Genomic DNA, 16520 nt, shown 5'->3' with positions numbered 1-16520 from the left:
CCCAACCCACCTTTGAACCTGCAGCCCAGCCCAAGTCAAAGCCCGCAGCCCAGCCCACAAGCACACCTCCAGCCCAGCCCACATCCACACCTAGTATATGGAGATGCGGCAGCACAATACACACTTCTCAGAGACTATGCAGAGACACTATTGAAAAGTAACCCTGGATCAACTATTAAAATAGGAGTGAAGCCGCAGCCTGAAGGAGAACCAATTTTCGAAAAAATGTACATATGCCTCGATGGATGCAAGAAAGGATTCAAGGCTGGGTGTCGGTCTCTAATTGGGCTAGATGGAGCCTTTTTGAAGACACACTTTGGAGGACAAATACTAGCCGCAGTTGGACAAGACGCCAACAACCATATATATGTCATCGCTTGGGCCATTGTAGAGGTTGAGAACAAGGAAAACTGGCGATGGTTTCTGGAGCTTCTGTTAGATGATCTGGGTGATGTAGCCTCTAACAAATGGTGCTTCATTTCTGACATGCAAAAGGTAATATTTAAGCATTAAAAAAATTTGACTGCAACTATCGAGGACTCTGTTGGGACATAATTTAAATTTAAGGGTTTAGATAGAGTCATAACTGTTTATTTGGGGGGCTTAATTGGGGCTCGATAACAGCAATTGCTAACAGATTGTTTCATATGCTGGCAGGGGTTAATTCCAGCAGTCCGTGAATTGATGCCTGGAGTGCACCATAGGTTTTGTGTGTGGCACCTATGGAAGAACTTTAACAAGCAGTGGAACACGCAAGAGTTAAGAACCATGTTATGGAAATGTGCAAGAGAGACAACTAGGCATGGATTTGAACAGAAAATGGAGAAAGTAAAGAGAAAGAATGAGGAAGCCTGGGCCTACTTGAACAAATGGCCAAAGGAAAGTTGGACGAAGGCATACTTTAGTCATCATCCGAAGCTGGATAACATTTGTAATAACGCGTGCGAGGTCTTCAATGCAAGGATAAAGGAGTATAGGAAAAAGCCTATACTCACTCTACTAGAGGAAGTACGCATGTTCGTGATGAGAACAATTGCAAAAAACAAAGTGAAGCTGCAACACCACATTGGCAGGTTACCTCCTATTCAGAGGAGCAGACTAGAGAAGATAAGGAAGGAGTCACAAAAATGGCGTCCGGTGTGGTGTGGTGATGATGGCTATCATAGATTTGAGATTCATGGATTTCCAACAAACATGGCTGTTGACTTAGAAAAGCATATATGCACATGCAGATTCTGGCAGATCACAGGTATAAGATTCTTTTTTTTTTCTTACTTGGTAGTAGTTATAAAATGTCTTAGAAGTACATATGAGGTCTCATTAGCAACTTTTGTAGGAATTGTAACATTGGCTGAAATATAAACTGTTTGTGACGTGAATGAATATAAACTGTTTGTGACTGAACCTCCTTCCTCTTTGATTGAATATAATCTGGATTTCAGGCATGCCATGTGTCCACGCATGTGTTGCAATAGCTAGACTCAATGGGAATCCTGAAGACTATTGTCACAAGTGGTTGACAATGGACTCATATAACGAAACATATAAGCATTCCTTGAATCCCATCCCTGGACAAGCAATGTGGGAGAAGTCTCAGTATAGTAGGCCCCAGGCTCCCAAGATTCGGAGGAAGCCAGGTCCTTTGAAGCAGAAACGACGAAAGGATGCAGATGAAGACCCTTCAGGAAGTAAGAAGAGTAAGACAGATGCAACAAAGTTACCTAGAAAGTACAAGGAGTTTTCTTGTGCTTACTGTGGGACAAAAGGTCACACGAAGAGAAGTTGCTCCCACAGAAAAGCTGATGACATTGCATCTGCCCTTGCTGCTGCTGCAGCAGCTGTAATAGCTAAGGAGAAACAAAAGGGTGCTAATGCAGCAACTAATGTTGCCACTTCTGCAGCAGCTGGTGTTGCCACTTCTTCAACAACTGGTGTTGCCACTTCTGCAGCAACTAATGTTGCTACTTCTGCTGCCCCAACAAATGCTCCTTCGGAGATTGTGCTTTCACAGACCCCTTTCTCACAACCAGATAATGGAGATCAGGAACAAGTAGGATTCCAATATGTTCTATTATTTGTGTTTTTAATGGTTATTTAAAAAATATATGTTTAAATTTAATTTTTACTTTGACTGACGGGGATTTGTATTATACTCATGCAATCATAGGTGACTCCTACAACGAGGCCCGACAAATTACAGCCTAAGAGGAAAGCATCTCCAGCCCCAGGATCATCAAGTGTTGACCCATTGCAAGGAGCAAGTGCTGGAACATCTTCAAGGATGGCTGAATTCATGAAATTTGTCCCAACACCAGGAGTGAAGCCAGCATTCAAACCTCCTAGGAAGAAATGAATGATGTTTAGTTGTAATAGACTATTATAGTTGGGGTAGTTGTTTTCTTAATTATGTTTATTTTGTGTCACTGGAACATGGTTATGTGTGTGTGTCCAAATACTTGGCTATTTTGTTAAAGAATTTCTGGATGTATTTTGTTAATGACTTTCTGGATATTTGTTTAGTTGTTGGCAAGGAATGCTTTTGGATATTCACTAAATGTAGACACCTTATTTTAGGTTTATGAATGGTACCAATATGTTTAATATTTAGCTTTCCTTTCTTACTATTGCAATATGACATATGTACCAGAGGAGCTAAAACCATGCTTCTTTTTTATGAAAATCTGAATACAATACTTTCATTCACCCTCAGAGTACACACCTTCAGGTCCACACTTTTAATCAAAATTTAATCATACTTACACCATACATAACAATCAGAAACACAACTAAACAAATAACCAAACTTAAAATACTAATCCATATTTTCAAACACCTAATTTCAACTTCCATTGAAGTAATTTTCCATGCTAAATTCATCTTCCAACTATCATCACTGCTTGTATCTTGTGTTTTGCCCACTAAACTCTGTTCTTCTTCACCGTCTGCCCACATAAAGAAACCACACCACATTCTCCCAGAACTCTGCCAATTTTGCAACAACCAGCAAAAAGAAAAAATCTTAAGATTACTCATCAACCACAAATAGCAGTAGCAACACATTGAGGAAGAAGAAGACGACATTGAGAACTTACATTATAATTTGGACACCCATAAAAGGGTCTATCAGGATTAGCATTTGTTCCAGACCAGCGAAGCACTGGACGCGTTCCACAACCACACCAGTCAGGAATCTTCCCCAACCTCCCACCATTACGGTTCCTCAGGGAAGCCCCATTAGAACGTGATCGTGCAGAACTCACTGCAGGTTGGCTTCCTGAATTCATCATTTCTCCAGCACAGTCTTCACCGTATTCGGAAAGGAGGGCTGCAAATTAGGGTTTTATCATCTATGGAGGGGTTAAATTGAGTTGATTCAAACTTAGCCACATCATTCACTCATCAAGAATCCACCCTGGCAAGCTGTATGACACATGGACACACACGCTGGCGACTTAACGTGCCACATCAGCGTTCCGTTAACAGAACTATCGACAAGGGCAAACGTGAGTCACGATTCAATATTTGAGGGTTTTAATTGGGTAACTATAAATTTTGGGGTCCAAATTTAGGCCCCTCGAAAATTTCAGGGGCCAAAATGGGATTCAACTCGCATAACTTAGACTTTTTGCACATAATATAAAAAAAAATTATACAAATGTATTTATTTTTTGAGTTCAATGTTTTAGGTATGTGGACTACAAAAATTTCTGTACTATATACTAAAATTTCTGTATTATGTATTAATATTTGTGTGTTGTGTATATGTGTATTTTATTAGTTGTGTGTCAATATTTTAAATATGTAGTTTTTCAAAAAAAATTGTACTGTGCACCAATGTTTCTGTGCTTCATATTTTGTTAAATATATATAGCAGAAGAAAAAGACGATAATAATAATAAATGAGAATGAAGAGAAGAAAAAAAAATGATGATAATGTTAAAACAAACGCCTAAAAAAAGAAGTAAGAAAATTAAAAAAAAAAGTTGACGATAATAACTATGTTGAAAAAAGAAGTGAGCTTATATGTTTAATTTTTTTGTATATTGAAAAAAATTTGGTGTAATACTCAATCATTGGATTTTATGGTGTTTTTTAAAATTATGGGAACAGTACCATCCGTCCCCCTTGTATTGACAATACGCCCCCTTGTATTGTAAATTTTAAAATATAATGATTGAGTATTACACCAATGGTATACTAATATGTAAAAAAATATACCTATATGACTTGGTTAGTAAAATGAATGGCCGTGTAGGTTTATTGTCTTTTAATATATAGACTAAAGTATTGTTGTTGTCCTTAACGTTTGGGGTAAGTTTTAAAGTTGTCTCTAACGTTTTAATCGTCCTATTTAAGTTCCTAACTTTTTAAAACTGACTCAATGTTATCCTACCGTTAGGTATCCGTTAACAGAATCGAAGGTGGGACAAAATTGAGACGATTTTAAAACGTTAGGAACTTAAATAGGATGAAAACGTTGGGGACAAAAATGATACATATAAATGAATTTTAATTTTATCCTTCAATAATATCAATTTTTTACTATACATAGTATTCAATTATTTTTTAATCACATCTAAGTAAATAACACTTAATCATATTACTTTTATTTTAAATAAATTATTTTTTTTAATTTTACTCTTAAAGATTTTTACTTATCATGAAATATTTGTAGAATGATTAGTATATAAACTTGCAGAATATATATATATATATATATATATATAATAAAATATGAATTATATTTTTTGTCTCTAATGTATCAAAATTCTTTAAAATTATAAAAAAATAACTTTATTTAAAATGAAAGTAATGTGATTAAGTATAATTTATTTATATGTAATTAAAAAATAATTGAATACTATGTACAGTAAAAAATTAATATTATTAAAAGATAAAATGAAATTAAAATTTATTTTTATGTATCGTTTTTGTCCCTAACGTTTTCGTCCTATTTAAGTCCATAACGTTTCAAAATTGTCTCAATTTTGTCCCGCCGTCAATTCTGTTAACAGATTCTTAACGGCATGACAACATTGAGTCAATTTTGAAACGTTAGGGACTTAAATAAAACGATTGAGACGTTAGGGACAACTTTGAGACTTAACCCAAACATTAGGAACAAAAATAGTACTTTACTCTAATATATAGATCCAAACATAATACATTCAATAAAACCTTATTCAGACCACACTTTTTTAAGTAGAAAAGTAGTTTAAATGCAACATGAGTTAAAAAATAATATTTAATTTAACCTTTAAATTTATATACAAACTTTAATTTTAATTTGATTTTTAAAATTTTAATTATCTTTATTTAATCTTGAATTTTATAAACATAATTTACATTAGTCTTTCAAATAATTTGTAGCAAACAAATATTAATAGAGTGCTAATGTAATCACACAGATATTATGTTGAACTCGTGAAAAATTACGTCATTTTGACATTGGAATTTAAATAACCCAAAAGTAATGTTATATCACTTGTTTAAAAAAAAAAAACATTTTAATAAACATCAAAACAAGTGATACAATGTCATTTTAGACTACTTAAACGTCAAAAATAAAATGGCATTGTTTTAAAAAGTTTAATGTTATAATCAATTGTCTACATCACTATTTTATTAATATTTAATTACTAAAAATTATCTCAAAAACTATTATAAATTACATTTATAAAATTTGAGGATAAAATAAAAAAAATTAAAACTTTAATAACTAAATTAAAATTAACGTATAATAATAATGAGTTAGTAAGCCTTTGAAAAACCAATCTGAAATACGAAATACTACTAAAATTCTTAGTGATTCATTCAAAGGTGGTTGTGGAACCACAATCTGAACCCGAACATAGTTGACAAAAGTTGCTTACCTCATGTTTATATGAATATAAGAAACCCGCAATTAATAAATTACTTGCATAGAAATATTATTTTATATTTATATTTATATTTACATTAAATTATATTTAATGAATAACATAATTAAAATAAATACATATTTATAATAAAATTTTATAAATAACATAATTAAATTAAATATATATTTATAATCTAAATATAAATTAATTAACTACTAATAATTAATTATTTTACTAAAATAAATTAAATATTAAATATAAATACAAATATGTAATATGTAATAACTATTTTTTTTTAAATTTAGGTGAAGTCGACTTCACGTGAAGCTGATACTTGAGAGTCATTAGATGTGAAGTTGATATTTGAGAATCATTAAATGATACGTGAAGTTGATATCTGAGAATTGTTAAATGAAATTTAGTCAAATCAGTCAAATCATCTAATAACTCTCAAGTATCAACTTTGAATTTATTATATTTTTTTTTGTAATCATCAGTGGCATAATACACTACCGCGGTCATCAAATATTTTAAAAGAAAAAATATATTAAAAATTTAGAAATAACAATAATAGAAGTATTTGGCTCGTGTCTCGCCTGGGATGAGAATACGTATAAATTGGAAGCGATTTAGGGATTTGCAAAATTGAATTCTGTGTCTCTCTCAGAAAATAGACAGAGAGAGATAGAAAGAGTGTGTGTGGGAACGAAAGGGAAATAGAAGAAAGAGAACCACCAAAAGAAATCGCAGAATCTCGAAACCTGGTACGTCCATTACTGCTTTTTCCCAAAATGATGGCATCTAATTAGGGTTTCCGTTTCATCCCCAAATTCTATTCAATTATGCTGCTTCTTTTTTTTTTTTTACTCTCTTCTTATCAAATGAGTATCACGTTTAATTTCCTCGGCTTTTCATTGTTGCAAGCATATTCTAATAACTGCACTAACCGCACTATTCATCGCTCTGTATTCTAAAATTTCCACTTTAAATTTGTTCCTTTGGCTGCTTTCAGTGCCAATTCAGTAATTTGATTAACCTTTTGTCCCCATTTAGAATTCAACTTAGCAAAAAAGTGCTCTTTTTTGTTGTTGACGATTTGTATGTGATTCTTCTCTGTTATTTGTGATTAAATATTATTAGGTTTTGTGCCATCTTTAGGGGTTCCCTTCTGATGGACGACGGGGAAATTGATTTCTCGAACCAGGAAGTGTTCTCAAGTCCAAACATGGCTGAACTTCCAAGCAGTGGATCAATGGATAGCTTCTTTGAGGAACTCCTCAAGGACAGCCATGCTTGCACGCATACCCACACCTGTAACCCCCCTGGTCCTGATCATTCCCATACTCATACCTGCTACCATGTTCATACCAAGATTGTGCCTGCGCCGTCTGAGGAGCAAGTTGGAACTGACGACACTGCTGAGTCTGCTGAAAAGAAGTCAAAGAAGCGCCCATTGGGTAATCGGGAAGCCGTACGCAAGTACCGCGAGAAGAAGAAGGCTCGGGCTGCTTCTTTGGAGGATGAGGTTGTCAAATTGAGAGCTTTGAACCAGCACTTGATGAGGAAGTTGCAAAGCCAGGCTGCTTTGGAGGCAGAAATATCGAGGTTGAAGTGCTTGCTAGTTGACATTAGGGGCAGGATTGAAGGAGAAATTGGAACATTCCCATATCAGAAGCCAGCGGCTCCTGCTGTGAACCCGCCAGCACAGAACTTACCTGGCTCTTATGTGATGAACCCTTGTAACTTGCAGTGTGATGATCGGGTCTATTGCCTTCACCCGGGAGCAGATGGAAAGATTGCCGAAGGTGCATCACTAACTACTGAAGGATTTAATGGTTGTGAATTTGAGAATCTTCAGTGCCTAGCAAGCCAGAATCTGGCCCTTAAGGATCTACCTTCTTGTGGAGTTGGACAAACAGTGTCTAATGTGAATTCTTCTGCATCAAACAAAAGAAAAGGTAGTAGCGTATTATAGTTGCTATAATTCTATTCTTCTGCATCAAACAAAAGAAGAGGTAGTAGCTTATTATAGTTGCTCTAATTATAGGATGAAATATTTGATATATCACTTAATTCATGTTTATACTTGATCCCCATTTTAGTTACGGGTGCATGATATGGCATGCCTGTCATCTTTGAAATTTATCTTTGCGATCCACTGTTAATTATGTCTAACTGTCTAGGTTTTGCCTTGTAAAATTGCAATTTAAGACTGGAAAAGAGACCATTGGAATTGAAGGCCAGCTTATTCTCTACTTTGACCTGCTTCATGTTTTCTGTTTTGGTCATAAATAGGAAGAATTTTGGAAATAAGATAGTCACACACATCTAAATTTTTAGTTCTCGTTAGTTGTGCTGAATTATGGAATTATCAATGCTCTTTAACTTCTTTGAGAAAGTCACGTTTAATGGAATTATTGAAAATCCTAACATTTAAGTTATACGATTGTAGTGGACATCTTAGTGAAGCTACAAGTAATTTATCACACACACACACACACTCGTGCGTGCCACGGATGTATACAGCTGGAATGGTTATATGACTGGAACATACATATGCTTGCATCCATCCTTTAAATGACTAAAGTTTGTTTATTTATAGGGGGTTCTCGTGCAATGACAGCTGGCTGAAGAATAAAATGGTACTTTTTGTTGTAGCCATGTTAATATCTACTTCCAATAACTCATTACCAATCGCAACATCAGCCATCCAGAAGGTCATCTTTTAAAGTAATTTTCTCTGTTTGGCCCTCTGCTTGTGTAATGGGTTGGGATGGCTGTTCTAGTATTGGAAGATGAGTCCTAGCTCAATGCTCTGTTAGCAGAATTAGCAGTTGATCTGTAGCTGGTATAGCTTATGGCCAAGCCACAGTAATACTTCTTTATGCAATTCAATTTGCGATCTTTTGATTATCTTTGAACTAGTTAAACTGCTATCATAAATGTTTCTCTACTGGTTCATTCTTGAATCATGTAAGTATTTGTGTGGTTGTTTTCCCTGTTTAACAATCCAATATTTAAGCAAAAATTCATGATTTCTAAGTACAATAAGTTTGATATTGCTGGATTACAGAACTTGGGGAGATGGGGTGTGTTTCATCTTCTAGTACTCTGGATGTGTACAGGTGAGGCACTATTATCATTGTATAATACTGTAATCTTTTGAAGAACACTAATTTGTGAGACAATAAAAAATGGGTTAGTGCCTTAGTGGCATTTTTTCTTCATCTTGATTTTTCTGAATCAGTGGTTTATTTCTGTCTTAAGCATTTTGCTGGACAAATGTTGACAATGTGAGAAGATATCATATATGGGCTCTCCTCTTCCCCGAATCAAGCCGGACATGTGATTTGCTTTGTGTTTGATAAAAACAAGTGGGTGTTTAGCTTTGCTAATTGAACCCTATCAACACTAGTGAGACATATGTACATAGGTGGGGTTGACTTAATGAGAAGTTTTATCACAGGGATCATCATCCATCATTCTCATCAACTAATCACTTGCCACATGGGAACACAGCAATGCTAAGAAACAACCACCAAGAAAATAATCAATCACAGATAATTATATTAAACGTGCATGCCTCCACCCAAGGTTCCTAACATCTAAATTGAGATTTTTGTTGGAATACGAACCTAACACCATTTAAATTTATTTGAAAAACTATGCTTACAACTGTCATTATATTGGGTAAAATTTATTGAGACATGTGAAGATAGATATTTGCTTGTCTTTGTTAATAAAAAACCTCTCGTGTTATACCTTAACAAAGTTGTACCTCTTAATTCTAGTGTTATTTCGCTCGTCATACTTTGCCATTGTGCTAATATTGGTAGATTGAATGGATTGTAGATTTACAAGAACTAATTAACTGACTCTAAATTATGACGTACTATTAATGGAATCCAGTTTAATAGATTAACATTTTAAACTGATTTTAACTACGGTAGGAACTTTAAACTTTAAAATTTCTTCACGCAAAGAAAGTCTTTTTCTGAATAGAAAATGATAAATCATGCTCCATCAACACCATATTCTGAGTTCCAAATTTTAATAGAAGAGAAACAGAAAGTAATGTAAATAGTCTTTCAGCCTTGGGTATGATTTGGTTAGTTTTGATCATCAGCTGTCCAGATATCTTCGTCATCACCATCTTCATTGTATATATTCTCAGCCATTTGCCACACATGGAAAGAATTGTCCTCAGCCACACTTGAGATAACCCATGGCTGATTCTTGTTCCACGAAAAGTCCGATATCTTCCCCTTGTGACCACCATGAGAGAAGAGTAGCTCAGGAGGGCCACCATCACCGTCCCCTTCATTCTGCTCATCCCCGACTCTGAGTCATCATCACCACACAAAGCATGCAAAATCATAAGCCACTGTTTCTAGTAATGTATAACTCTTTGCAAAGGTGTAACCAATAAACACATAACAAAAGGAGATCAACACAACCAATGTCAAAAATGAAAGTGAAACAGCACCATTATGAGGACTCTTTTTTCCTTTTACCTGCTAAGGTCCCAAACGTTCAGCCTTCTGTCAGCACCTGAAGATGCCAACACGGTCTCATGATTAGGATCCCACTCCACCTGGTACACCTCATCGCTACATACATTTAGAAACAAACAAAAACAGTGAGCAAATATAGTTATACAATATGACTTGTAGCTTGCTACTGTGATTGCAACATGAGCATAGTAGCAACAAAAGAGAAACACATAACGTGATACATAAAACGACATACGTGTGGCTACTTAAAACATGCAGCGGCTCCGCCAGTTTCCTTGTATCAAAGAGGGCAATGGTGGTGTCTGACGATGCTGTAGCTACAATCCATTCATTATATGGATTGAAAGAAATAAAGTTCACCTGATTTCACCCAAAATCGAAAAATATATAAAAACAGATGGAAGAACTGAATGAGGAAGAGAAATCGATATCAAGGGTAGCCAATTGTATCAGAAGCAACAGTGTAATCTCACTGTCCCAACACGAGAGTTCCTATTTCCTAAATTCAAGGAATGAATGTGCAAAGACTAAAGGATATATAATAGTTCAACGCAACTTCATAATACAGAAGATCCCAATGGAGGCAGTTCTCTTAATGAAACTAGAACTCCTCCTTATATTTTCCTCTTTTAGGGGAATTTTGGATTTTAAAACAAGTTATTATAAGAGATGCTAAGATCAAATCAGCACAAGCAACATGGACTTCTACATGACATACACATTACAGAATGATCATACTCACTATATATGCTGATCCTTTGAACACTTCTATTAAGAATTGCATAAAATCAACTTAATAAGCTTGATGAACAAGAAGACCGTGTAAGCATTAATAATCACAGGCATTACCTCATTCTCATGTGCCTTGACTGATTGCTGGGCCTTATTTGTCCTCAAGTCCCAAATGATTAATTTGCAATCATCTCCAACAGAGCCAAATAAACTCTCGTGCTTTGAATGCCAGGATACATCCCCAACCACGCCATCATGTGCCTGACAAGAAATAGCACGCAAATTAGCAAAACAACCAACATGCATCACAGAACAATTACCATTTATCAGACAAGCATCATTGAATCTCAGCATCATTACCTCATAAACATGGATCGCATCAAGCACATTATCTTTATCCGCAGCTAACACATCCCACATGCAAATCTTTGAGTCATGGGAGCCACTCAAAAGATAGCCTTTCTTAAAAGGGCTCCAAGACAAACCATACCCTTCTTTGTCATGACCCCTCAACCTCAAATCAGGATCACAACCACCACCTTGTTCCTTTCCATGCTGCTTCTCAACATCAAACACATAAACCTCAGAACCACAAGTCTTGGAAGCAACAACACTAGGGTTCTGGGGCATACTCCTCGCCCTATTCACCTCCCCATCAACCATAATCCTTTGGGTAACCTCCACCTACAAAGAAATAAGTAAATGAATAAATAAATCTCATTGTGTCATTTCATCAAACACATGGCGCCAAAAACTCAAAGCTAGTTAGTTTTCTATTATTTAATCATTAACAAAGTTAAACCTTGGGCAGAACCGGGTTTTCAGCGTCAACAGCAGCAGCGACAGGCTGTGATGGGTTGGCAGGAAGAGCAACATTGGCGAGGATGAGGTAGTTCGGTTCGGAATTTGAAGTGTGAGTTGCGTAAAGGATCTTGTGGAGATTGAAGGAAGGATGAGAATGGGGTTGTGGAGAAGAATGGAGCCAGTGAACAGTGAGAGAAGGCCATGGGAGAGGGTGCGAAATGACAAGATCGTACAACAATGGCGTGTTCCTCTTCCAAACGGAGAACTCTTCTTCGACATCATCATCGTACTCTTCTTCCGCCATTTTTTCTTTCGCTTTTGCCGCTCTTTCTGTTTTCCCTCCAAAACTCTCTCTACTGTGCAATGGAAAGAGTTTAGGATAGGGTTTCTTTTTTTATTTGGGGGAAAATGAACCGAACCGTAATTGTTTTCTGTTCACGGTTAGACCAGTCTGGCCGACCAATTTAACCCAACCATGGAGACATTTGGGCCTGAATTGGCTGGGCCAGAACCCCAAAGTCCAATACGAGTTTTCGGCCTTTAATTTTCAGATTCTGTATTTTTTTTCTTTTGTTATTATTGTCTGAATTGATTGATAATTAATTAATCTTAACCTTTGTTTTTAGGTTCAGACAGTAAAGTGTCACATTCATGATTCATCCATTCAACTTTGTAATTGCAATCAATTAAAGGGAGTTGCTTTAAAAATTGGAAACCGATCATGTAGTGTTCAATCATTTCTGTGATGAAATGATAACTAATTTAATAGAAACACTTTCATTTTATCATAACAGTGTGCATGGGGCCATATAGGGGACTTGTTATCATGCGTCAGCTTGGCGAAACATATGAAGTGTACAAAATGGATTTTGAACGTTTATATTGTATTAAAACAGGGAGTTCAATATATATACACTACTATTTAATCAATATTTAACCTTCGATTTAGTAAATTTTTTTACAATGGTCATTTCTAATATTTTTTTCCAACATTTGGAGTTTGAATTATTTGTATGTGATAAAGTGTAGCGGCAATAATCACCTCCTCAGTCAATATTAGTACATTACAGTTATTTTATTGACTTTATAACACTTTCTCTAACTGAGGTTGATTTATTTTTGCACAAATATTTTTATCATTGTTAGATATCATGTTAATATTGTATATTTAAATAATATGATTTTAAGGAATACGCTATGTTCCAGATTTAGCGCCTAATGTTTGTAAGGAGATGAGCGTAAAGGAAACGGATTCGTTGTCGGTTAAAAAAAGGAAGAAAAAAGAGAACGGCACTATTTTATTTTACAGATGGATATAGGTATACATATACACTGGATGAGTATAATTGTTCCTAATAAAATAATGATTTCATGTTTCTCTCCTTTTAGATAATGCTGAATCTCTTCATGTGTTTGTAAGATCTCTTCTTTTTATTAAGTTCTAACCATGGAAAAAAACCCTAATATCTCTTTTACTTATTACACTTTGCATTATTATCACAACTTTTAATATTTTCAGTTTAACACAACTCACACACACATTACTCATTTTGTTTATTTTTATATTCAGTCGATAATAATATTTGTCAGATTATGAAAAAACATAAAATATTAATTTTAAATATAATACTATTTAATTTAAGATATAAAAATAAGAAAATAAAAATATATTTCAAAAAAAAATACCGAAATTAAATCTTTTAATTTTAATTTCTACTATAATTTCAAAAAGAATATAATTATAAAGTATATAATTCCTTTCACCTTTTTTGCCATCTTTATTTTTATTTGTGTTTAAAAAATTTGGAGTACATAAATTTAAAGGATTCAATTTGTGCTCTCAAATTTTTTTAATTTTTTAAACATAAATCAAAAAGTCCGAACATAGAAATTAAAGGATCTGATTTTGTACTAAAAAATTAGACGGTCCGATTTTTATACTTCTTACAAATCGGACGAACCAAATTTTGTTCCTAACACCACAACTGTATAAAATACTCATATACTTAGTAACTGCGTCCTACATTATTCTCCTTTCTATATCTAAATTAAAAAATAACTTTTTTTAATACTCCAATTTATTTTCATACCGAATTTGTAATCTTAAAAATAAAATGTAAACAAATTCATAATCAATTTATATATGTCATTATGTCAATATTATCTATGACTTCATTTCTATTTTCTACCAATATTTTGTTAATAAAAAATTAAATTAATGATACCATCTATTTTTTCTCATGTAATATGAAGAACAGAACGACTAAAACAAAAAGAAAATAATATATCACATTAATATTCAAAAATAAGAACCAATGATTACAAACAAACCAAACTTATCTTAATTTTCACAGGAGGCAACAAACACTACCTAACCTGTAATATTTTTTTTCTTTTTCTAATTTTTTATTTTGCTGCAATAATACAAAAAAAGCAAACAATAAGAGTGTAATTACATAACGGCACATGCGGCAGGATTCTCGTCACTGAAGGCGGTGGTGTACCTGACTTCTGCTGAGCTGGCACGTGCCAGCTGTGAAACATTGGGGTCAACAAATTCCGTGTTCCTCACGTACCCTGCGGGTGCTTTCTTATCATACACCCCCTGAGCGTATGGATGCGCCACCACGTCGTACGGCACATATGGCCACAGCTCCGCTCTCTTCCCCGTTCTGTGACCGATTCTCGCCACTACCTTCGAAGGTTCCACGTAACCCTGAACGGTTACCTTGTTCGCTTTCCTCTCCACTTCTACGTTCGTTACTCCTTTCATTCCTTCTACCGATTTCTTCACCTTCCTCTCGCATCCTTCGCAATCCATCTTCACTTTCACCTCTACCGTCTGGAACTGCTTGCGCTTCTTCTTGAGTTTGGAACTACTGTGAGAACAATCGAATAGATCAGAGATGTGATCCAGAGCACCCATTTTTCTTTTATTTCTTCTATCCGCAGATTGATTGATTGTGTTTTATTTCTTGGTTGGTTCGGTTGTTTAAGGGAAGTATATATAGTGAGAGTGAGACTCTAACTACTAAGGTAGGTATGTTAAATGTTAGCATTTTTATCTATTATTTATACACGACCCTAGTGGGGGTACTGGGGTCAAATTCAGACTACCAAGACTTATTATAAATTAAATATATTTAATTTTCATAAGGTGAACTAATATTTATGGCTACAAAATTTAAATATAAGAGTGAAATGATTGATATATTAAAATATAATAATTTTTTATATTTTTTAAAATTGTGAGAAATATACAAATTAAATTAGGTGTTTAAAAAATTAAAAAAGTTTAGAGTGTATAAATTAGATTTTTTATTTGTATTTAAATATTAAAAATATTTGGAGTATATAAAATCAAATTTTTTTATTTATGTATTTTAAATTTTTTAAATTTTTTAAATATAAATCGGAGAATTTGAGTACAGAAATTAAAAAATTTGATTTTTACTCTTAATATCACAATTATATAAAATATTTATACACTCCATAACTACGTTTTACATCTTTCTTCCTTCCATATCTAAATTAAAAAAATGCAATCGGATAGAAAAATTCATAGAGAGAATCTAGGGAGTAATTCCGTGCAGCATCCCATAGCAAGAGCGTCTGAGTGTGAGTGTCCATGCTTGACAGTTGTCGGTTGGTTTTTGTATTGAGTACAGTGGTTATGCACCACATGTCCAGTTTGGAAAGGGCGGTGACATTTGTTTCGGTTAACCATGGAGCTATTTCTGTTAACCATGGAGCTATCACAGAAACCAAACAAATACTGAACTAACTACATAGCACTAAACTAGAAGAAATAATTATTTGTATATATAGATTTTTAAAAATAGTATTTTATATCAAAATTAACAATTAAAATCAATAATAAATATATTTATATATAAATATATATATATAATTTAATTTATTTTTAATATATATTTATATTTTAACATATATTTTATATTAATAACTAATTTTAATATACACGTATCATAATTTTTTATATTTTATATTATAATATAAAAGACTAAAAGTCAATTTTTTCATTTTAATTATTTTTATAATTCTTTTGGTATTAAAATATATATATATATATATATATATATATATATATATATATATATAATATAGTATTATCATATTCTCTTAGAAAATAAAAATGGATTAAACACATCAAAATGGATCGAATTTGTTAGTTTGATAACAATTTTAAATAAGTAAATTTTGTTTAAAAAACAACCTATAAAAATAAAATTTTAATGGAACTAGATTGATTAAATTGTGAATTAAATAGATTATCGGTTAATCTGTCAAAATGTTTTTTAATATTTTACCCATTTTTAATATTTTTAACTATTTAATTCAAATATTTTAAGTTTTAACTAAAACATTTTAAATTGAAACAAAATAATCTATTAAATAAGTAAAAAATTTTATATAAATTAATATATTAATGCAAAATTTGATTTATTTAATTAAAATAATTTATTAAAAAAAGAATAATAATATACGTATATGTCACGGCCCAAAATGAGCCACGACTAGCGCTTAGGGAAATAGTCTTCTGGCAAGTCTAACAGATTCGAATATAAAATAAATAAAAATGTTACAAATA

At 33.4% G+C, this 16520-nt stretch overlaps 3 protein-coding genes across 6 annotated transcripts; 1 reads left to right on the top strand and 2 right to left on the bottom strand.

Moving 5' to 3' along the window:
* Positions 1–6435: 6435 nt before the first annotated feature.
* On the top strand, positions 6436–9657 carry LOC130968029 (basic leucine zipper 23). Of its 4 annotated transcripts, XR_009081495.1 has the most exons (5): positions 6444–6625; positions 7002–7819; positions 8464–8834; positions 8935–8986; positions 9129–9657. XR_009081495.1 is itself a non-coding variant. In XM_057893107.1 (3 exons), the coding sequence occupies exons 2-3, from the start codon at positions 7033–7035 to the stop codon at positions 8490–8492; spliced, it is 816 nt and encodes a 271-aa protein (XP_057749090.1). In that variant the 5' UTR covers positions 6436–6625; positions 7020–7032; the 3' UTR covers positions 8493–9088. The 4 variants fall into 4 exon arrangements, 2 of the variants coding, with proteins under 2 accessions (XP_057749090.1, XP_057749089.1); XR_009081494.1 differs by having other exon boundaries at positions 8464–8986; XM_057893107.1 differs by lacking the exon at positions 9129–9657 and having other exon boundaries at positions 6436–6625; positions 7020–7819; positions 8464–9088.
* Positions 9658–9714: 57 nt separating this feature from the next.
* On the bottom strand, positions 9715–12264 carry LOC130968028 (WD-40 repeat-containing protein MSI3). Its single transcript, XM_057893105.1, has 6 exons — positions 11910–12264; positions 11468–11791; positions 11225–11368; positions 10611–10735; positions 10376–10471; positions 9715–10202 (listed from the first exon to the last, which is right to left on the bottom strand). The coding sequence occupies exons 1-6, from the start codon at positions 12213–12215 to the stop codon at positions 9971–9973; spliced, it is 1227 nt and encodes a 408-aa protein (XP_057749088.1). The 5' UTR covers positions 12216–12264; the 3' UTR covers positions 9715–9970.
* A 1911-nt stretch (positions 12265–14175) lies between these two features.
* LOC130967521 (heavy metal-associated isoprenylated plant protein 26-like) lies at positions 14176–14945 on the bottom strand. Its single transcript, XM_057892414.1, has one exon. The coding sequence runs from the start codon at positions 14835–14837 to the stop codon at positions 14364–14366; it is 474 nt and encodes a 157-aa protein (XP_057748397.1). The 5' UTR covers positions 14838–14945; the 3' UTR covers positions 14176–14363.
* Between the last annotated feature and the right edge of the window lie 1575 nt (positions 14946–16520).

Source organism: Arachis stenosperma, chromosome 3, assembly GCF_014773155.1.
Source record: "Arachis stenosperma cultivar V10309 chromosome 3, arast.V10309.gnm1.PFL2, whole genome shotgun sequence".
Classification (NCBI taxonomy): Eukaryota; Viridiplantae; Streptophyta; class Magnoliopsida; order Fabales; family Fabaceae; genus Arachis; species Arachis stenosperma.
Note: the sequence above shows the minus strand (reverse complement) of the source record. Positions and strands in the feature narration are given on the sequence as shown.